The sequence below is a fragment of the Salvelinus sp. IW2-2015 genome, linkage group LG20 (genome assembly GCF_002910315.2).
Source record: "Salvelinus sp. IW2-2015 linkage group LG20, ASM291031v2, whole genome shotgun sequence".
Taxonomy (NCBI): Eukaryota; Metazoa; Chordata; class Actinopteri; order Salmoniformes; family Salmonidae; genus Salvelinus; species Salvelinus sp. IW2-2015.
Window position 1 is genome coordinate 79,278,092 of NC_036860.1, and position 21,947 is coordinate 79,300,038.

Genomic DNA, 21,947 nt, shown 5'->3' on the forward strand with positions numbered 1-21,947 from the left:
AATTCTTCAAGTTATTAACATACAGGTAGGTTACTAGCTATCGTGGTTTATATAGCTACCAAGCTAATCTGTGTTTTTTAATGTAATGAAAAAGATAGCGTAAGCTAGCCACGCTAACGTTAGTTATAATTTTTTTTATATAGCTATATGTTACTGTAGCTAGCTAACGTTAGCTAGTAGTCCTKCTAATAAAATGTTTTTGGGCCTATCTATTATACTATTTGTGAAATGGTTTTCACATTAACATTACAACTTAAATTATTCAATAGGCAGGTTATAGTTAGCTACATGTCTTGTTCATAGCGAAGTAACGTTAACGTGTTTCCTTTCCTCTGTTACTGTGTTAGTATTTCTTTTGGAGGGATTTTTTCTGGATGGGGTTTCAGCGGTTCTAGCTGCCACAATCGACAGATCCATGTCTTTTCTGGTGAGTAAACTCAGTTAGCGCTCCCCTGCCTGTTGGCGTTAGCGCTCCGCCTAGAAAATATATCAAATACTTGTGCTGAATCCTTAGTGTCACAGCAATGATCAGTTATTGGAKAAGTGATTGACCTGTGGTATCTGCACTTTCTTTCTCCCTCTCTCAATCCCAGCKTTGGGTCTCAGAGAAATTGAGTGTGGAGAGCCTGAGGGATTTWGAGTTTTTTGGAGGTAAGGTCAAAGGTTATGCTGAAAAGGCTTCCCCAATCAACTGCTGCTTACACACAAGACCTATCATCAGCTATGAAGTTGCCCAACCCTCATACAGAACCTGCTAGCTATAAGTGCAGCTTTGCTTTCAAAACAAGATATTGCATTGCACAGTTTTTAAAAAGCAACACACTCTAACAAACAATTCGCATAATACAATTTAAACCTACTGGAATCCAATCAGCATTGGTTCTTTGGCAATATGTGGCTKGATACCTCTGTCTCCCACATAGATTCAGGACACATAAGAGCTACTGCTTGCTTCAATGTTCTGCAGGTGTCAARTGTCTCACTGTACCTTACATGTGTGCCATGAAGAGAGTTTGTTCAGGTGTGATGTCTCCTTGTCTGGCAGACTTGATCAATGCAGTAAATGTGCAGCCTCAGAATACTGCATGTCAGATTAATATTCTGTTGCGCCGTCRGTCTTTGTAGTATATACGAAGTTGACATGATACCTAGGTCAAATATTTATTAAGGAAATCATATTTTAAGGGTAACAAGTGTGGTGGAGATGAGGCATGTTCAAAGAGATGTCCAATTTGTAAGTCGCTCTGGATAAGAGCGTCTGCTAAATGACTTAAATGTAAATGTAAATGTTTCTACAGTATGTGGGTCTTATTAGACACTAACATGAGGACAGGAAAGCACTGTCAATTTATCAGTGGTTGAAGAATCGGTTTACATAGAGAGGAACTGAATAGCTGGGGAGGGGTGGCTTCACTATCAAGCTTTGCATTATCTTCATATTTCTGTGCGCTCAGCTYACATTGCATAATTGTTCTGTGTTCGKTCATACGCTTGATTTCAAGTTTGGTTTTGGCTGCTTCCTGTTCCCATGGCAATGCATAATCACTCAATCCCGCTAGACTGAATCCTCAGATTCCTCACTGATTTAACAGATGCGTCAGAGGTATCTAATTAGCCTAAACTGAATCCTCCTTGTTATGGAAGCCAGCTAGCAGCATTGATCCGACTCCTGCAACAAACACCACATGCTATACTTTACACTTACAGTGTACCTAATGGTTCCTGAGCTGCTCTAAACACATATCCTTCTCTTGTGTGTGTGTTTGTCATTGATGTGGTTTCTCTACCACAGAGCAAGCTCAGGGAAGCTCTCACAGGAAAGTAAGTGCAGTACTCCAGTTACGGCTCTCGATCGTTCCATCTGCCTGTGTGTGAGGGTGGAGCCAACGTGAATGTATTCACAAGCCCTGTGTGCTTTTGTGCATGGGCATCTGATTCACAATGCTGTGCTGTATGTGCTTTGTATTTTGAGGCCTATCCAACTTCACCCACCAGGGTTTCCTATTGGGGGAGTTGGGAGATTGGTGGAGCTTACAGTAGTGATGTCCTCTTGATGAGACATGGTTGGGTTGGAGAGAGCAACTGAKGTTGTCAAGTCTGATGAAAAAAAGATGTGATCAGTATAAGTGGACAGATGGATCACCTTATTAATACTACTTGTTACCTGATGGCTCCATCGGTTGCTCCAGATACCAAAACAGTCCTTCCTGATTCATAAAGTTGACCTCAGTTTGTGTCTTTTAGAGTGGGCAATGATGGGTCATCCGTAATTACCAGGCTTAATTGACCTGCACTTGTCTTTTCCGGCTGTCACGGAAAACGGCTTTTTGGTGTCAGCTGACAGATAATCTCCCTGTAAAGCCGGCCTTAATGGGCCCTTAGGAACTTCGGTGTGGTCTTAACATGGTGTTACTATTTGATTTATGGTTTCTGTTGTTCTTCACTGAAAGTCCTCACTAATTTTGACCAAGCCTGTTTCATGTTTGTGAAGTAGTTTAAGTGTGGACACTTTGTCTATTGCCTGTGTTCACTGTACTTCTCCCTTACTAGAAAGCAGAGGGCATGTAGGTGGGTGGTGGGAGGGTATGAGCAACTGGTTATTTGTTCATGTCTAATGTGTCACTGTTGTGGAAATCTCTGGATCCACCAATGGTTGTGAACTGGAGTTGAATGGAATGGATCGAGTTCCATGTGTTCCATTTTTGGCAACGCATGGCAACCCCGTCTGAGTGATTTAACGTGATGGGCATCTACCTCGCAATGCTGGCTGGAAATTGGTAGAGAAATGGTTATTATGCTGTTACTACATATTTTTTTATTTAAAAAAATAATCTCGTACATTTGAAGTCGGAAGTTTGCATACACCTTAGCCAAATACATTTAAACTCAGTTTTTCACAATTCCTGACATTTAATCCAAGTAAAAATTCCCTGTCTTAGGTCAGTTAGGATCACCATTTTATTTTCAGAATGTGAAATGTCAGAATATTAGTAGAGTATGATTTATTTCAGCTTTTATTTATTTTATCACATTCCCAGTGAGTTAGAAGTTTTCATGCACTCAGTTAGTATTTGGTAGCATTGCCTTTAAATTGTTTAGCTTGGGTCAAACGTCTCTGGTAGCCTTCCACAAGCTTCCCACAATATGTTGGGTGAATTTTGGCCCATTCCTCCTGACAGAGCTGGTGTAACTGAGTCAGGTTTGCAGGCCTCCTTGCTCGCACACGCTTTTTCAGTTCTGCCCACAAATTTTCTATAGGATATAGGTCAGGGCTTTGTGATGGCCACTCCAATACCTTGACTTTGTTGTCCTTAAGCCATTTTGCCACAACTTTGGCAGTATGCTTGGGGGGGTCATTGTCCATTTGGAAGACCCATTTGCAACCAAGCTTTAACTTCCTGACTGATGTCTTGAGATGTTGCTTCAATATATCCACATAATTTTACTTCTTCATGATGCCATCTATTTTGTGAAGTGCAACAGTCCCTCCTGCAGCAAAGCACCCACACAACATGATGCTGCCACCCCCGTGCTTCACAGTTGGGATGGTGTTCTTTGGCTTGCAAGCCTCCCCAATTTTCCTTCAAACATAACGATGTTCATTATGGGCAAACAGTTCTATTTTTGTTTCCTCAGACCAGAGGTCATTTCTCCAAAAAGTATGATTTTTATCCCCATGTGCAGTTGCAAACCGTAGTCTGGCTTTATGGCATTTTGGAGCACTGGCTTCTTCCTTGCTGAGCGGCCTTTCAGGTTATGTTGATATAGGACTCGTTTTACTGTGGATATAGATACTTTTGTACCTGTTTCCTCAAGCATTTTCACAAGGTCCTTTGCTGTTGTTCTAGAATTGATTTGCACTTTTCGCACCAAAGTACGTTCATCTCTAGGAGACAGAATGCGTCTCCTTCCTGAGCGGTATGACGGCTGCGTGTCCCATGGTACTATTGTTTGTACAGATGAACGTGGTACCTTCATGCGTTTGGAAATTGCTCCCAAGGATGAGCCAGACTTGTGGAGGTCTACAATTGTTTTTCTGAGGTCTTTGCTGATTTCTTTTGATATTCCCATGATGTCAAGCAAAGAGGCACTGAGTTTGAAGCTAGGTTTTGAAATGAATCCACAGGTACACCTCCAACTGACTTAATGATGTCAATTAGCCTATCAGAAGCTTCTAAAGCCATCATTTTCTGGAATTGTCCAAGCTGTTTAAAGGCACAGTCAACTTAGTGTATGTAAACTTCTGACCCACTGGAATTGTGAAACAGTGAAATAATCTGTCTGTAAACAATTGTTGGAAAAATGACTCGTGTCATGCACAAAGTAGATGTCCTAACCGACTTGCCAAAATTATAGGTTAACAAGAAATTAGTGGTTGAAAAACGAGTTTTAATGACTGCAACCTAAGTGTATGTAAACTTCCGACTTCAACCGTATGTTTAGGCCAACACCCCGTACCAGGGCTCTACAGTGGTACCATTTTGGTTGCATATGCACCGAAATATTTTACTGTTACCTGGAATTTTAATTTGGGAGCACCAGTGCCCCTCGGTGGAAAAAATATTTTGTCTTTGTTGTCAATTCTTGTCAATAATACCTCATATTTTGCATTGTGCTCCTACATTTTAACATAGGAGCAAGTGCTCCTTGTAAAGAAGACTTGTTTTTTAGCATAGAGCCCTGCATATTTTTTCCCCAGTCAAACATTTTGACAGTGAAAATAGTTTTATTTCTGAGCATCTTTTAAGACTGTTATTGGATCCCTATTTTCATCTTTTGAGATGATACACGAGATGCTCACGTCTCCGCACAACAAGGGGAGTCATTGTTCCAAAGGCGGGAAGGCAGGAAACAAGCTTAAGTCCAAAATAAGCCCATAGAACACATTGGGCTCATTTTGGACACATTTTGGCGAGAGTGCAACCTCTTGCTTCGCCTCTTCCTCGCTGAACACACACACACATTATTATTTTTGGGTACCCACTCTGCATGTATCTTACCATGAGTGTTAATATTTCAAGCACTATGGTGTGATAAGGTTTAGAGAAGGCATGATTCATAAATKATGTAGCTTCTTGCTTATAATTTGCCACCAACAGAATTCAAACCTGAAGTTAGATCTTCTCCACTCAGGTTCCACAAGTACTGCTCGTACACACTCCGTTCTGTAGTCTGCCTGTATATGATTTAGCATCAACCATCACGTCTGACCAAGCCTKTGCAGGCCACTCTCACAATGCCACAAGTAAAGCCCAACACTAAGGGCCAATATATGCTATCATTTCCAATGCTAACTCCTTCCCTGCTGCCGCCTCTCCCCCCCAGGCCCATGAAGACAGCCACGAGAGCCTGACCTCAGTCCCACGGCGGGACACCATGGGAAGCTTCCTCCCTGACAGCAGCGCCTATGAGCTCCTGACCATCCTAGGTCAGTCAGTCTCAGGCTTCCAACCCCAGTGACTTGGCTGCCAAGGCGCTTGTGTGTTTGTTGTTGAATACATTGTTTGTGCTCCTGTCTATAGTCTAATTTGGTGTGTGTGTTTTGCTGTGCTAGGTCGAGGCCTGGAGGACTTGATGACCGTCAACCTTGCCAGATACAGACCCACAGGGGAACATGTAGCAATCCGTCGGATTGACCTGGAGTCCTGCACCAATGAAATGGTCAACTACCTGCAGGTCTGGACCTGTCACCATCCATCTATCATTCTACCATCCATCTGTCACATTTCCCTTTGCCAGGCAGACAGACATCCGTCAAATCATCCTTGTCTTGATATCCCTCTTTCACTCCTCCACTCTGAATGCATTCATCCCTTGCTTTATGACATCACCTGTTATGTAATCCAACCTCCCATCTCTGTCTGTCTAATTTGTATCTATTACATAACTCAATGTAATCTCCCTCTCTGTCCATTAAACCTAACCCAGTCAAATCTCTGTCTCAGGCTGAGCTCCATGTATCTAAGCTGTTCCACCACTCCAGCATCCTGCCCTACAGGAGCATCTTCATAGCAGAGAATGAGCTGTGGGTCATCTCTCCCTTCATGGCCTATGGTGAGGATTCACAGACAGGAGAGCACTGACTGTAACACTACAMCACTCTGGTCCTAGTCAAATKTAGTCARAAGCTAAATGTAGACCGGAGGACTCTAGTTACCATTCCCACACTAAGGTAATTTGTCTCCACCTAATCCTACTATTCACAGTCCTCTGCTCTCTCACTGACTAATGTAGTGTCTAACATGTSCTAGGGTCGGCCAGAGACCTGATCAGCAGCCACTTCACTGATGGGATGAATGAGCTGGCCATCGCCTACATCCTACTGGGCATGCTCAAAGCCCTGGACTACATCCACCACATGGGCTATGTACACCGGTAAGTACAAAGTACACACAGGCCCAGGACYTTTCATGCAGGATTGTGACATGGCGTCTAATTGTGTGTGTTTAGGAGCGTGAAGGCCAGCCACGTGTTGATCTCGGTAGACGGTCAGGTGTGTATGTCTGGTCTGAGGAGCATCATCAGTCTGATCCGTCACGGCCAGCGRGCCAGAGTGGTCCATGACTTCCCCCAGTACAGCATCAAGGTGCTGCCCTGGCTCAGCCCAGAGGTGCTGCAGCAGGTAACTCCATACCACACCTGGCTAACATACAATACCTTGCTTTTAAACTATAATACCTTAATTTGTTTCTATCGGTCAACCCTGGTGTGTGTGCATGTCAGAATCTGCAGGGATACGACTTCCGGTCAGACATCTACAGTCTTGGCATCACAGCCTGTGAGCTAGCCAATGGACATGTGCCCTTCAAAGACATGCCAGCCACACAGGTGACTAGTGGCCTGATCAACCCCTCACCCTAYCTTTATTCTGAAAGATCTATATTCTKCCCCTCACTKGACTGGTATCTCTCTCCATTCCTCTTCCTCCCCTCTGTCCTCTAGATGTTGCTGGAGAAGCTGAACGGGACAGTCCCCTGTCTGTTGGACACCACCACCATCCCCCCAGAGGAGCTGACCATGAAGCCCTCCCGCTCTGGGGCTGACTCTGGGATCTGTGAGGGCCCCAGCACCGGWGGGGCCCACCACTCTAACGGAGAGCCCTCCTCCTCGGGGAGCCACCCCTACAGTCGTACCTTCTCTCCCCACTTCCATGCTTTTGTGGAGCTRTGTCTACAGAGGGAYCCAGAGAAGAGGTGAACCATGCCAAGCTAGGCTGCTGGTCCTCACATTGATTGTCTTATGAATTTTAGCTCATTTAATTGTTTATCCCCCCCCTCCCTCAGACCCTCAGCCAGTGCTCTCATTGGTCATTCCTTCTTCAAACAGGTCAGTAGGATCTAGTTCCTCCCCCCTCAACATCAATGTACAACATTTAAGTCATATAATGGCTTCATTCAGTCACACACTTGATTATTAGAATCCCAATGAGATTTCTTTCCATTCCCTAGATCAAGCGTCGGCCATCGGAGGCTCTGCCTGAGCTGTTCCGGCCCGTAACGCCCATCACGGGCTTTGAGAGTACCCAGCCTCAGGATGCTGCCTCTGGACTGGCCAGCCTGGAGTCTGGCCTCAGCCACATGGATGTGGATGACTGGGACTTCTGACCACAGAGGAACAGGAAGGAGGTGTAGTAACCAAGAGGTTAACAGGAGACGCTCTGAGAAGACTCCGGACTGGATTTACGCTTTGTTCTTATTAAATGGCCCATGTAAATAATTCAAACTAAGCYRTTTCTCCTCCCTTTGACTGGGTTTAAAAGCCAGCTGCCATCTCACCTCCTTGCTATCGCTCTAGTCTAAAAGATGCATGAGCAGACAGACCCTTGCACTGACTGACACCCAATTCCTCTCACGCTCACATCTCTCCAGATTCTACTAAAGCTCTGGACCCATCGAAGAACCGTATGGGGGAGTATGTCCATTCAGCTCTTTCACTTGCCAATGGAGATGTTCCATTAAAGGTAAAGCAGGGAGACTACCTCTTATTTGATGAGTTGTACTTGACCCTATCTAGAGCAATCTGTTGACATTACAAAGACCAGGAGCTGACCACATTACCAAGGGTTGATCCAATCAGCCATCTAGCCAGCACAACAGATGGAAGATTCCATAAGTTTGTCCAAGGCTATCACGAACCAGACAGTGTTTGCATTTCCTCACAGCTGAGAAGAGGCTCTCATACTGAACCATCAGTTTTACAGGAGAGGGAAGAAAAAAATCTGTTTCTACCTGAAACCCTCAACTGAAGATGGCAAAGCAAGTTAACACTAGACTGTGCCAACTGAGGTCCATGTATTTGATTAAGCTTCCTGTTATTGGCCATTTATGTCCTGCAAAAAAGTGAATGTTACAATGGTGCTTGTTTCAGATAGTTTGTCTGGGTTTCACGAAGGGAAAGTGTTGGGAGTGTCAACCATTTTACTTGATAATAAATACCTTTCACCTCGGGGCTCTCACTGTCATTGTATTGTAAGTAATCAGTCAACTATTTAAAAATCAAGTTTTATTTCGGAAGGCTTGACATTGACCCAATGAAACAACACGGAGACGGACAGGTACTGTATTTACAGTAGGTTGCTAATCTTCTTCATCAGAGGGTGGCTGGTCTAGCATGGCTTGGTGTTTGGCGATCTTGGCTGCCAGCTCTGTAGAGAGAAAACACTTAGGGCTACTGCCTGGAGCTCAATAACGCCACGGCCCTGAATATTCGAGCAGTGAGCTTTTTCTATTTGACTCACTATAGACTAGTCTTTTACCCGATGTGCATAAGCTCTTGCCTGTCTACCAAAACTCCTTGCTCTGGCCAAATGCCACGCCATTGGACATGAGTACCTCCCCTAAGATTTGTAGAATGGAAATACATTCTAGACCGTCTGATTGGTCCCAGAAACCTATGGTTGGGCCAGAACACACATGGGTAAAGCAACATTTAGAAAATGTGTCATTGGTACTCTGATTGGTTAGAGATTATCCAATTGCTGATGACCTTGTTTTGTACAACACCACTCATTTTAGCGTCACCACAAACGACTTCAATGATTGCGGTCTCAGACTGAAGTATGTAGCAAATGATAGAGCAGAGGAGAAATTCAGCTTGAGGAGTCAGGCAACATAAGCTCCATGGTCAACAACAAACTACTGTAGCTTTAGTTTTGTTTTCTTAGCTCAAAGTGATGCTCTGGTGGACCATCCAAGGCCATTACCTAATGTACATGCCATACCACTACGCTGACCATGGTAATTGAGATGCATTATCCTCACCTTTAGCTGGGTTGAAGACGCCGTTGGTCTGGACATTACACACATAGCAGCGCTGGGACTTGCGGTAGTGCTGAAGAGCACAGGTCTCACAGAAGTAGTGCCGACACCTGCGGGAGAGAAGACATGAGTGGTTTGATTAGCTGGAAGTTTCTCTCCACACAATTAGGCTGGAAGTTTCTCTACACACAATTAATGGTGAAGGAGTTCTTAAGGAGCAWTGTCTTACTTGGTGATGACGGGGTTCTTAAAGGACTCTCGGCAGATGAAGCATTTGAAGGGCATGTCCTCCTCGTCACTGCTCACCTCGTAGTTCTCATCATCTACATACAGACCACACATTACTGAGCAGCTGTATCACACACACATCAACTCTCTAATCGGATGAATCTTAAATCTACACAGCCCTGTGTTTCTCCCCTGTTGTGAACTCACCGTTGGCCCCATAGCGCCCCTCGTCCAGCTCCCTCTCAATCTGCCAGCCATGTTTGTAGTCTGAGCGGTCATGGAGGAACTTGCAGCTGTCTAAGAGGGGAAAAGAAACACACAAAGGAGACTTTCAGAGACTCCACAGATGATTAACTCAAGTTGGAAAAGGAGGACCTGTGCAAAGCTCGACATTGGKGGAGGCAACCTTCCAGCAAAGTCCCACTCACCTCCAAAGCCACAGAAGCCAGTCTCTTTGTAGTCYTTACAGATGTCTGGCTGGTAGTCCCACCTCACTGTGGCCCTCAGGTGCTCTGGGGCCCGGATTGGGCCCTTCCTGACAAAAGAAAAGAGAAAACACTGATGATGCAAATACATAGCAAAAACTATTAAAACTTTCCCCAAGACATTTCAACTTTACTCTGTCACATAACATGCATCCACACCTGACCATGCCAGAGGATGCATTTCCCATGGTGGAGTCTTTGGGCTTAATGTGCTTTTTGTAGTTGTTCATTCCTCTGTAGATCTTATCATCCTCTTTACCGGTCAGCTCCTGGTGAGGGAGAGGATAGAGACCCTTATTAAGCATTTGCGGACCAACGCTGTCCCAATTTACAACAAAACTGGGGGAAGAATGCAAATGATACAATACTAAGATGTAGATACACGAAGGAAACAAAGTTCCTCCAACAAGAGACAGATGTCTTGCCTCCTGGATCTTCTGACTCCTCTCAAAGATGGCCTGAGCATCATTGTCCTTTGCTGTGTCCAGCTCATAGATTGCAGTTGCTCCCATGTCATCTGGCCCCTCTGGTTTCTAAACACAGCGAAGGGAGGAGGACGAGATGGATAGCTTTATATGGGGCTGAGCAATAAAGGGGTAGGTAGAATATAAATACAAAACATTGTTAATAGGTGAATTAATTAATAGATTAATGGGTAGAGGAGATGTCTTTTTCAAAATTACTCACCGCTGACCGTGTGGACTTGTAAGCGACAGTGACTTTCTTTCTTTCTTTCTCCTCGTCACTTTCAGCAGATGACACCTCCTCTCTCTCTACTTTTTTTGTCTGGGGGGGAAGAGAATAATGATTTCACACTATAAAAAATGTTTCGTATAAAGACTGATTCGTTTGTAGTCAGTCATGGGACGTTACCCTTTGAATCATAGGGTTTGCTGAACCCGTCTTTTTTTCTTTTCTGACGACGGCATTCTTGTCTTCGTCACTGTTGCCATCTGACAATGGAGGAGGCAATGAGGCAAGCATCAGCATGTGAGTGGGACATTTCCGTGTTTACAGTACTCGGCCACTTGCACAATCATTTCCATGGCTTGGGTGTTTTATAGTTGGCAGTAGTTTTGTTTTTACTTAGCCCAATCTTTATGCCTTACTAAATAAACTTCAAATGTTAGCTAACTAGGTTAGTTAGCTACTATAGCTAGCTCGAGGACTATTACTAATAGCCATTGTTTTCATGCACAATGCAGTTTTTTGGTTAGCTTTTGAAACAACACTGAGCTGGACTTAAACACGGTAGCTCACCTTTGTCGCTGTCACTGGCTTTTCTCTTCCGAGCGTTGCATTTTTTGGTAGATTTTTTAAATAGAAAAGTACAGGTTGCCTTGGGTTCCCCCGACTCCGCCATCTTTCATTCTGTTTACAAAAAAAATGGTGACGTAACGATTTTAGCGCGACCTCTAGCGTAGAGGAGTCACACAATCATTAGGCACAGTATTCCACCTTGTGGCCAATTATCTACAGCACAACATATACAATTAAGTAGACTACATTTRCATTTATTTCATGCCAATTTCTAATTGTTTTATTACATATTATTTGTAGATATGTTGTGGCGCAACTAAATAATATCCTATATAGTCAGTCATCATTTTATATAGTGTTATAAAACCGCAAAGCACATTATGATAAAATGTAGGATTATTCAATGATGGGATATTTTATGTAGGCTAAATCAACGTATGTGCATTGGGTATCTTGATGCAGAGGGTATTTTAATTATACTCTCTGTCTATTCACCCTGCACAACTCGACCCTACACAACTCCATCGTTGTGCGTCAACGTAGAGCCCACTAATTAAGCATCAGCTTCTCGCGGAGAACTGAGGACACCGGAATATATGGCATAGGCCTGCGGAGGGAGGGGTCTTGGTGGTGCTGGGCTACCGGAAGGCTCCGTACCGCCGCTGAATGGAATCCGGCTGTGTCCGAAAAGCAATGGCTATGGGTTTGACATCGAAAAAGGCATCTTCTCGGAGCGTCGGCGTAGAGCGAAAGAATCTCATCACCGTATGCAGGTAAACACAAGGGGGCAGAGGTTTCGTGTGGTTGGCACGTCATGTGTTAACCACATATATTAGTTAATGCATGCATGGAAATAAATGTGTAATGGCTTAGGCTACAATGCATTAAGCGTTCGAATAATTTGCGGCTGCAATAGTTAAGTGTTAGTGCCAGCTCTGTGTCCTGTGTTGTTTGTTCCCAAACATACATTCTCATAAGAAAACGAAAAGAAAAACAAAAGGCAACATATTTCACAGCTATGGGCACTGTGGTAGCCTATACATTAGGCTACTTGGGGAAATTTAAATGGATAAACGTTTTATGTTTTTTTAAAAATCTTGGTAAATAACGGTGAGAGAGAATCAGATCGCCTTATAAATAAACAGCCACATATGCRGTTTCACCTTGGTGGACACCCCGCTGTCTCCGCCGCTATGTCGGCCTATTTGAAAGGAAAGTGGATTAAATGGGGTGTGTGAGGCCTATGTTTGAGAGGGCATTGGTCCACCAGAATTCCCCAGGTCGGTGATGTAGCAATGACGACAACCTTCTTGAAACGAGGACATGATTTACCGCTTATAGAAATGCTGCTCCAAGATAATGACATCACAGTGAAATCGGATGTTTATTATGGTCATTGAATGCTGCTGTGCTGTACTCCTTATGCACTAAAAACACCCAGGGGAATTTCACCCGGTGGCCTGAGAGAGTTCTCAGAAAAAAGTATAGGCCTACAACATTTTTGCCAGCTCATCTATACCAGAGTAACTGATACCTACAGCTGATAATATACTTGCATAGCAGTCATACCCCTTTGTCTGGTTGTCATGGGAATGCTATTTGATAATTTGGTGAAGGAGAAGTTATGTTTTACCCAATGTAGGCTAATGTATCATCAGTGCTCAATCCTAGAATATTCCTATTTGTAAAGGCATCATTCATGTGAATACTTCATGATGATAAACATTTGTCATGTAAATTAATATAATACTATATTCAATTTTATATATATATATTCACAATTATTTCAAGAGTGCATATGTGTTTTTGCGAAATACCCAATGTGTCTTATCTCTTTGTCCTTATGCATCTATACTGTAAGCTTCCTCTTCACTGTGTGTCCTCATGTCCGTCTGAGTCATCATGGTTTATATCCCTGTCTTCATATAAGGAGCTCCAGTAGGAACAGCAACTGGATTGTTGCCTCAGAAACGTGTGGGTCTGTGGCTTGTAGCTTGTATGTTAGCAATGTGAATATATTATCTGTGGGCACCCTCATGATGAGACGTGAACCTATCAGACGAGGCATGTATGTGTCCAGTGTGTGCTGTCACTCTGAGCGGCCAGGAGACCCATTGTCTTGCTGTCAGGGACACAACATTTTATCTCCTGAGGGAGGCATTGTTCTACAGAGGACCAACGGTAGTGACATCACTCAAGCTCCTGGTGCTCTCACTAAATACTTTATAGACAAAGAAATGAGCAGAAAATGAGTTACGCATTCTATGTGTAGTGTTGGTAGGCTTATATGGTTCATGACATTGTTACTAATCATGGATATCTTGTCATCCTTCCAATCCCATGACATCGACATTCGCCACATCCTCATGATATGACATGTTGAGTTTAGTGTTTGTTTGCTGCTTGGATAGAAGAATAAAGAGACAAATGAAAACTCCAGGAACACGATCAAGCACTTTTTATTACAGCACCTCTCTGTCAAGGGTTCTGTCTGCATTTAGTGGAACATAGTGTAATAGAACAGACATAGATCATGACCAAAAATAAAGAATGTTTTCAAAGACACAGACTTCAGACTCCAAGAAGGATTAGCGAGAGAACAAAGAGACATTTGTTGCAGTTCGGTCATTTTTCAGACACTGACCTTGCCAAGAACATTTAATCCAAGACATTTAAAGACACAGCCACAGGACACAAACCAAAACAAAAAATGTTCACAACAGTTTTTCATCAGTAATGCTAATCATACAGTTTTCTCCACTGGGAAAGACATTAATTACTTTTCAAGGAGAGCTATGAATTAAGTTTAATGCAAGGGTAATACATGTATTCCCCAGGCTTTGAATATCTGAAAGCATCTGTGTCGATGTCAAGTCTACCTTTTGTATTGTGCAGTCTAAGATGGGCTGTAAGTCATAGAGGCCTCTTTTCCTGCCAGACAGACGTATACCACTTCCATGTGTCAGCCAATGACAGCCCTTGTCCCAGGTGGTGTTCAAGTTGACAAAGGTTGTGAATGTTTGTGACCACAGGACCTCTGGCTGTGCATAGAGTCAGGCTGATGTTGTGTGTGTCTCATTGTGCAGGCAGGGCTGCCAGCAGGGCAGAGCAGGGCAGCCTTGGGGCAAAGAATAGAGGGTGGATCTGTGCTCCAGACTAATGCCAAGAGTAATGGAGGGAGTCATGAAAAAGGTTTGACTGATATGGACACAGTTATCTTCAGATCATTAGCCATCCCTCCCAACGAAGCCCAAATTAGTGTTCAGTTAGCACACCACCCAAAGCATGATCCTTCTTCTAACACTAATGCACRTGTATATATTCAATTTGAATACAAAACATTTCCTCCACTATCACAACATACACATTTACCAGACATCKACACACAKAKWWWMAYRTKTKKRKWTWYYMTWTWTYWYWKTTTKKRRRWRWAWMYYYKTSTYKWGRSSYMTWTKTGWRWRTKYTMTWWTMWYAKASAGWKKTKYTYKWKWWYWSWRWWTKWRWRYSYKTWYWSTGTSWYWKWSMCYYKKKGWRAWRYKSKRSMCMSWGYKYYWYMYCCMYRTSWMWWTKTSWYMWSRGRKAWYAWWRKMKWTTKTSMMASKSKSRYMWCACWCYCMYWYWMARMKCTYYYYCYMMRWCATTAACATGGWTGTTTTAGTGCTATACTGATATAGTAGGGCTCAGTAATACTAGTAGGCCTACTCTGTGATGGCACATCTCATGGGTTGGCCCTGTTTTCGACACCAAAGCCAAGATATAGTGACTTCTAAAATGCAGTGATCTGATGTGTCAAAGTGACCTCCCCATTACATCATGTTTCATCRACTGAACTTATTTTGATGACAGAGATTTCCATGCACAGCAATAGACAGTACAGTGACGRAAATCTGGAAATASTCTCAACATCACAGGGAACTATTGTTGCTTCCCTGGGTCAAAGGTCTTAGGTCAATAGTTAAGTCAGCAGAGGTCATAGATATACAGTATGGTCCAGCTGGTAGTCTCCAAGTGGAAAAGTCATCTATTCATGTACTAATTTGATGTGTGTTTGAAAATGACTGAAGAAGTCTCMGTTGGAACTTGGCACCATGAACTTTTCAAGTCCTGAGAAAAAAATTACTTTTGAAGGAGATACCACTCATGCCTTAAGCTGGCTTTCATTTATAAGTATTTACCACGGCCAGAATAATAATAAAATGTCAAGMATAAAAGAAAAGTCTTACATAACAGTATAGCTGTTGCTATGGGCTACATATGTTTTTAAAACATGGCGGGACCAGAGCGTCATCTGTACTTGGTTCATCTGAGAGAAACRGACTGTACCAATAGCTGCTATTTTACCTTATTGAAAAGAGGCCAAACCAGGAGAAACAGCTATCACTAGGGAATCTTGTTACAGGCCAGTTGATATATTACTTTGTTGCATATTCTGGCCTAAGAGCTCTCAYGACGAGGTCCATGACTGGATGAACACTGTTGGTGCCAACACGTTGAACCTARGAAAACAACATAAATAAGATAGTTAAAGATTTGGCGGTCCTACCCTATTGCACCCTTGCTCCCTGTAAATAAAAGTGGATGAGAAGAGAAGGAAGAGCAAGTCATATTTTGAATATTGAAGCCTTCAATTGTTTTGGGTGTGGCTGGGGAGAATGTGCCATTACTGTCTCTGTTGCAATATCCTGAGGAGGACATATAAAGTGGAACCAGCTKCACAACGATTGTAAAGTACTTTGAAACTTGAATGTGGGTTCTGTGAGGGACTGTACAGTATGGTTCTTCACTCTGAGTGTGTCCTTTCTTGTGTTAAACAATGGCAAAGCACCACAAATGGTCCCACTCTTCACCCCTCTCTCTCTCTCTCAGCCTCTCTCTCTCTCTCTCTCTCAGGGTTCAACTGCTCTACTTTTTTCCTCATAAAAACCCTTCTCATCCACTCAGAAGTTGCTGTCCCATTGTTCATTGTGCACATTAAAGCAGCACTCGGAGCCTGCCATCCTAGAATAACAAATGAKGATCGTAATATTGGTGTTCTTTTCAGCCTAATTATCCTCTTKTTTTCACAYATTTCTAGCATATTATTGCACAAATGACCTCTGCCTTACTAAACATAAGCAAGGTTCATTGGCATTGCAATGTGAACGTTACCAGCARGACCAAACACTTAACATTAGTATATATAYACTATTATACAAGTTCAGATATCACTTGAACCTTTCCCCACMTACCTCCTCTCCTATTACCATATCTACTGTCTCTGTGACATACTATATCCTTCATATCACATCCCCTCATCATGTTCATTATTATGAATTATGCCTTCAGTTCTTCCCAGCCCAGCACCTCTATTTTTCTACTCTTCCAAATGCACATACACTGGCATGAGACACCCTGCCTGGCTCTTCCTCATTCACTTCACAGAGATGTGAGGCACACCTCCATCTATCGATATTGCTTGATGTGACACATTATTTTGGTCATAACGTTTGTAATCTCTCCGTTAGAGCAAATAAGTCAATTAATACTATCTCCTCCCATGATATTGCATGGCGCATAGACACAGGGCTTGATCTCCTCCCCTGGCTGAGCTCATCTCCCCTATGGGAGGGATCCTCCAGGTGCACACACACCCAGTAGAGAATCTGAAACACACCATCAGACAGACAGTGTCACTTCACATGGCCGTGGCCAGGGAGGAATCCTCCAGTGTCAGCTGATCCTGCTGGTTAGGCCAAGACTGGAGAGGGAGAGGGGGGGGGGGATGAGGGGGAGAGTTAGTCAGACAAAGTGGGGAAGAGATAAAATTGTGATTGAGAGCTGTCAATCTAATCTTTGTAGATTAATATTTTGGACAAATTAGAGAACCCTGATCCTAAATTGTATTGTAAATTAGCACAACTGAAGTAATACAGTAGGAAAGGTACAAAAAGAACAAGAGGACGTTTGAAGAGAGCTGAGAGTGGGTTTGGCTGAGATCCAAGAGGAGTGAGAGGGGGCACAAAAGATGTTTGTTTTAAGGCGGCAGTTGTTTTTCAGTGACAAATCGTACCAAGTTATCGTACTGTGGCACTCAATCCATTAGCATTTAAGGCATACATGAGTCAATCTTACATGATTATCAATTTCTAATCATTCACCACAGTATAAATTTGTGTAATCACATAAAAGATTTTACTGAAAATCAGGATGACCATCTTGCTAACTAGGATTTCCTTGACATATCAGGACTGCAGAAATACCTAAAGTGCCTAATTGTCATAGAATATTGCAACAATGTAGCAGCCAAATGTTCTCAAAGTTTTGTTCTAGGCAACTGAATAGGGTGTCCAACAATAACATGTACAACAGACATTGACTTCTGCACAACACATAACTCAAAGACTCACCTGGAATCATGGGTAGAGTAGAACACATCTAAGAATTCTAAAACCACTGACTGTTTCCTTGATAAAATCCTGTTTGATCGAAAAGTAAAATGGTCCAAAGCAAAATAATCCAGTGTTTTAGAAGTCAGTTTAGATTAGCCTGCGATGTTGATGTCCTTTGTCCCCTGTGATGGTGTTGTTGTATGTTGTCTTTACGTTTTGTTGAGTTAGCCACCAGTCCCTCCACCCAATGATGTCCCCTCTCATCTAGAGGGTCTTGCGTTTGGCGAAAAAGGCTTTTCGAAACGAGGTGGTGGTGGTGCCCCTGCTGAAGGAGGCATTGCCCATAGTGAGCTTGGTCTTGGCACTGGCGATGGTGGAGGCGCCCAGGGAAGTGGTCTTCTTGCCCCTGGTGATAGACGAGTTGCCCACAGTGAGCTTGGTCTTGCCCCTCTTGATAGTGGTGTTTCCCAGGGAGAGGGCCGTCTTCCCCTCGGTGATGCTGCTGTTGCCCATTGAAGAAGGTTGAATTCCTGACCCTGCTGAGGTGGTGGATTTTGGGGTTCACTCGGCGCGACACATTGCACGCTCATGCAGCACACCCCGCTCAGTAAAGCTTGGGTGTGATATTAACAGTAACGAGTCCAGAGTAGACCAGAATGCTAAGCGTGGATAGTGCTACCCCCGTGTCACATAATGCCTTCGTTGAGCTTATAGACGTGGGCTCTGGAGAGCCACATACCACCCATGTGTCCCTGTGAATGGACAGAGGCAGCCGTAGTGGCTGTAGCCTATCTGAGGGCTTGGTACAGTGGAACGATTGTCCCATCACCACCACGACGAGGCTGAAGGAGACATTGTTGCCCAGAGGACAATATGTGGTGACATCACTTGATCCTGTGGCATTGTTGCCTATATCCCCTGATTGTAAATCCTTGGTTCTGTGTGAAGCTGTATGGAACATGTGCATCATGAAACATATAATGTAAGACATTATTATATAGGCAAGGATGTTGACGTAAGTTCATGTTTTCCATCAATAGCTATGACCTCTCTTCTCAAATGTACAATGTGCCTCTTGGCTTCAGTCTCCAATATGGGTGTGGCTGCTTAGGATTTTTCAAGTGTCTGTGTCCGTAAAATTGTTTATTCCATTTAGAGACGATCAGATAATCTTATATTGTTCTTGGTCCTTGTCCTTTAGTATGAAAATAATTCATTATTCCACTTCATGACAGTACATATGTTTCCTACTACTTGTATTTATATAATAAGTCAAATTTGCAAACAAACACATAAGCCAAGCAGTGTTGAAGCAGTTATTTTATAAGCATCAGGTTACATCAATCAATCAGTTATGACAGACGCATTTCCTAGTTTAGACTGTCCTTATAATCTGAACATAGCATAGTTATTGTAATGCGTTCAACCTTGAAACAGACCAATTTAATCAGCATCCAATTGTTGTTTTATAACACATGGGGACATTTAAACTGTATTTTTGCTTCAGGGAATTACCGTTGAGGTTCTCTGTTGAACAGCACACTGATGATGACACATGCTCTGTCCAGTGTCTCCACATACACCACACACAGCTGTGTCCTCCTGCCTCCCTCCCTGCCAACACACCACCAACCTCATCTCCTCTGTCACACATCTAATATCTGATTTCAAGCCTGTTAGATCCGTAACACATCCTAACAATACTCTCATCATGTGGGATTCATTTTGAAAGACATGCTAAGTGTTTTTCTTTGAAAACATTAATGCTTCATTGACACTCGAGCTGCAGAATGCTCACATTGATCAGACACATGGAATAATTGATTACAAATGGACATGATTTAAGTACTACTGACCTGCTGAAACTGAGCAGATAAAAGTCCCTCTGTTTTGAGTGTAACCGTATACAATAATCACAGGTGGAAATCCCAGTAGATGTTCCGTGTAGTTTGTCTGCCCCTAGTGAGGCTGGATTTGACCACAGACACAGACTTCTCTCCGTGGGTGAAGGTGAGAGTGGTCAGAGAGCTGGTGGTCTGGTCTCGTGTCACGGAGGTCTTTCCATGGTCACAGTGATCTTTCCCAGGGTAACGGTGGTTCTGCTCCAAGAGACAGAGGACTTGCCCCAGGAGATGGCGTACTTAGTCTTCAGAATCAAGATCCTCCCTTAGTGAAGCTAGTCTTGCTGGACAGGAAGGTGACTTTCCACTCCTCCTCTTCAGTCAAGTCTTTTTGTGATGTCCTGGTTGATTTGGGAGTCTTGGCCCTGGCGTCTGAGCTCCTGTCCATTTATTCTAGGTGGTCCTGCGCTTGGCATCAGAGCCTTCCGGAAGGAGGTGGTGGTGGTTCCCCTGGTGAAACTAGCTCGGCCAAGAGCTACTGTGTCTCTCCCTACTGATGGTAGAGTCCCCCATGGAGGTGGTGGTCACTCCTCTGGAGACGGAGGTGTTGCCCATCGCGACCGGTCTTGCCCCTGGCTATGGAAGTTTTTCCCACTGCCAGGGCAGTCTTGCCCTCGGTGATGCCTAGTGTTTCCCATGGAACAAGAGGCAGTCAGCCTAGTCTGTGCCTGGACTCTCTCTTAGCTTACACTCAGCAGGCACAGCATAGCCTCTAGGCTTAGCTCTCAGTGGGATGTGCAGTGAAATCTTGAGGTCATCAACCAAACTAAATCAGTGGCTACAGCTGTCCTAAATAGATCGGACCACCGTGTATAGAGAGGGTGGGGGGGAGGTCGTATTTGGATACTCTGATGCCGGCTGGTTCCTTACAGGGATCAGACCAAGGGACGGACAGGACCTGGGAGCCCATACTGAACAAAGGCTGCCACGCGACAACCGTGTCATCTGCCATTGGTTGAGACAAGGGGTTAATTGTGTTGTTGTCACGGACACTTTGCGGAGCATCTGAAGGGGGACATTGTGTTGCACACAAGACAATTGGGGGTGACCTCAGATGCATTCGATGGCATTGCTCCAAAGAACTCCCTCAGCTATTGTTTAGCCAAAGTCAAGTACAGTAGTACATTTGTCTCTGCCTGTCTGCTTCTACTGTTGTTTTTTACATGATTTCTTTACTTTCAACATACTGTACCTCTTTGCTACTTGCATTTTTATTGCATATATAATAGTTTCGCAAATACGTACGTAGTTATCTTGTTTGTTTCTCATTCCTCTGTCTATCTCTTCTCCTCTCTTTTAGATTCTCGGTGAAGACACTCCTGGAAAAGTACACAGCCGAGCCCATCGATGACTCGTCCGAGGAGTTTGTCAACTTCGGCTGCAATCTGGAACACATCCTCAGCCACCGCTTTAAAGGTAACATGGCAGGTACAGGACATGGAAGTGTCCATCAGTCTCTCGGTCTTCTAATTCAGGATACGGAAGCCTCAAGGCTTACCCTAGTTTCAAATGTTACTATTTACCTATTTACATAATATGTATAATGTCACACATATAATAGGCAAATGTAATGATTTTTACATGAGCTCATGGCATGCCCATCTGTTTTGACTGAGCTAAAGTGCTGGATGCAAAGCCAATCTGCTGTGGTGCGTTGAGCGACAGAACACTGTGTGGGCTGTTGTAGGAGATGGGCGTCATTGTCAGTGTTTTATCTTTGTACCAGGTCCAGGAAGCTGTTCATCTCAGATGGCCAGCGAAGTTTCTGGGACTACATCCGGCTGGCGTGCAGCAAGTGCAGAACAACTGCATCGCCAGCATCGAAAACATTGAGAACATCAGCACCTCACGAGCCAAGGAGGACGGGGATCATCTCTGTGTGTGTGTCACCAGAGCTTCAAAGTAAAAAATCCCTTAGCTGGCACTCACGCTCTCGTTCCCACTGACCCACCTCTTTCTCTCTCTTCTCTCCTTCCATTGTTTCCTGCAGGGTGGGCATGGATCCGCGTGGGCGCTGATGAGAGAAGCGTCGTCGTCTCTGAGTTGGGCCGAGATGCAGCCCTGAGGACACACGGACAACCAGGTCAGAATACCACAAAATAGTATCCCATCTAGCCTATTAACTACCAAGCTACCTTAGAAACAACATGCAAAACATAACTAATCATAAGGCTTTGCACTGCAGGAGGTTCTATGATGACGGAGCCATCATACTGAGAGAGGAGGCCACTGTTCTGACAGGCATGCTCATTGGCCTCAGTGCCATAGACTTCAGGTGAGGCAGCATTACTCAGGCCTGCAGAATCATAGCATTGTTATTTGTTACATTGTTATCTTAAAGTTCACAATTCTTTCTCTGTCCAGTTTTTGCTTGAAGGGGAGGCGCTGGATGGCAAGTCCCCTGCAGTGATTGACTTCACACCTTACCTGAAGTTCACTCAGAGGTGA

The 21,947-nt window shown here is 43.9% G+C and overlaps 3 protein-coding genes and 1 pseudogene across 5 annotated transcripts; 2 read left to right on the top strand and 2 right to left on the bottom strand.

Moving 5' to 3' along the window:
• The first annotated feature begins 353 nt into the window (after positions 1–353).
• Positions 354–8,445, top strand: LOC111980583 (STE20 related adaptor alpha). Of its 2 annotated transcripts, XM_070449700.1 has the most exons (12): positions 354–427; positions 594–651; positions 1,793–1,821; positions 5,326–5,428; positions 5,555–5,676; positions 5,946–6,054; positions 6,252–6,375; positions 6,451–6,622; positions 6,724–6,828; positions 6,943–7,193; positions 7,284–7,326; positions 7,449–8,445. In XM_070449700.1, the coding sequence occupies exons 1-12, from the start codon at positions 416–418 to the stop codon at positions 7,602–7,604; spliced, it is 1,284 nt and encodes a 427-aa protein (XP_070305801.1). In that variant the 5' UTR covers positions 354–415; the 3' UTR covers positions 7,605–8,445. The 2 variants fall into 2 exon arrangements, with proteins under 2 accessions (XP_070305801.1, XP_023867158.1); XM_024011390.2 differs by lacking the exons at positions 594–651; positions 1,793–1,821.
• On the bottom strand, positions 593–11,426 carry rnf113a (ring finger protein 113A). 2 transcript variants are annotated; one of them, XM_024011395.2, is made up of 10 exons: positions 11,231–11,426; positions 10,844–10,923; positions 10,658–10,756; positions 10,396–10,503; positions 10,130–10,239; positions 9,914–10,020; positions 9,693–9,782; positions 9,487–9,580; positions 9,261–9,367; positions 593–2,097 (listed from the first exon to the last, which is right to left on the bottom strand). In XM_024011395.2, the coding sequence occupies exons 1-10, from the start codon at positions 11,331–11,333 to the stop codon at positions 1,985–1,987; spliced, it is 1,011 nt and encodes a 336-aa protein (XP_023867163.1). In that variant the 5' UTR covers positions 11,334–11,426; the 3' UTR covers positions 593–1,984. The 2 variants fall into 2 exon arrangements, with proteins under 2 accessions (XP_023867163.1, XP_023867164.1); XM_024011396.2 differs by lacking the exon at positions 593–2,097 and adding an exon at positions 8,488–8,644.
• Positions 11,339–21,947, top strand: LOC111980582 (RUN domain-containing protein 3A-like; annotated as a pseudogene).
• Positions 17,781–18,349, bottom strand: LOC139029524 (autotransporter adhesin UpaG-like). Its single transcript, XM_070449703.1, has one exon. It carries the CDS (start codon positions 18,109–18,111, stop codon positions 17,863–17,865), a length of 249 nt encoding a protein of 82 aa, XP_070305804.1. The 5' UTR covers positions 18,112–18,349; the 3' UTR covers positions 17,781–17,862.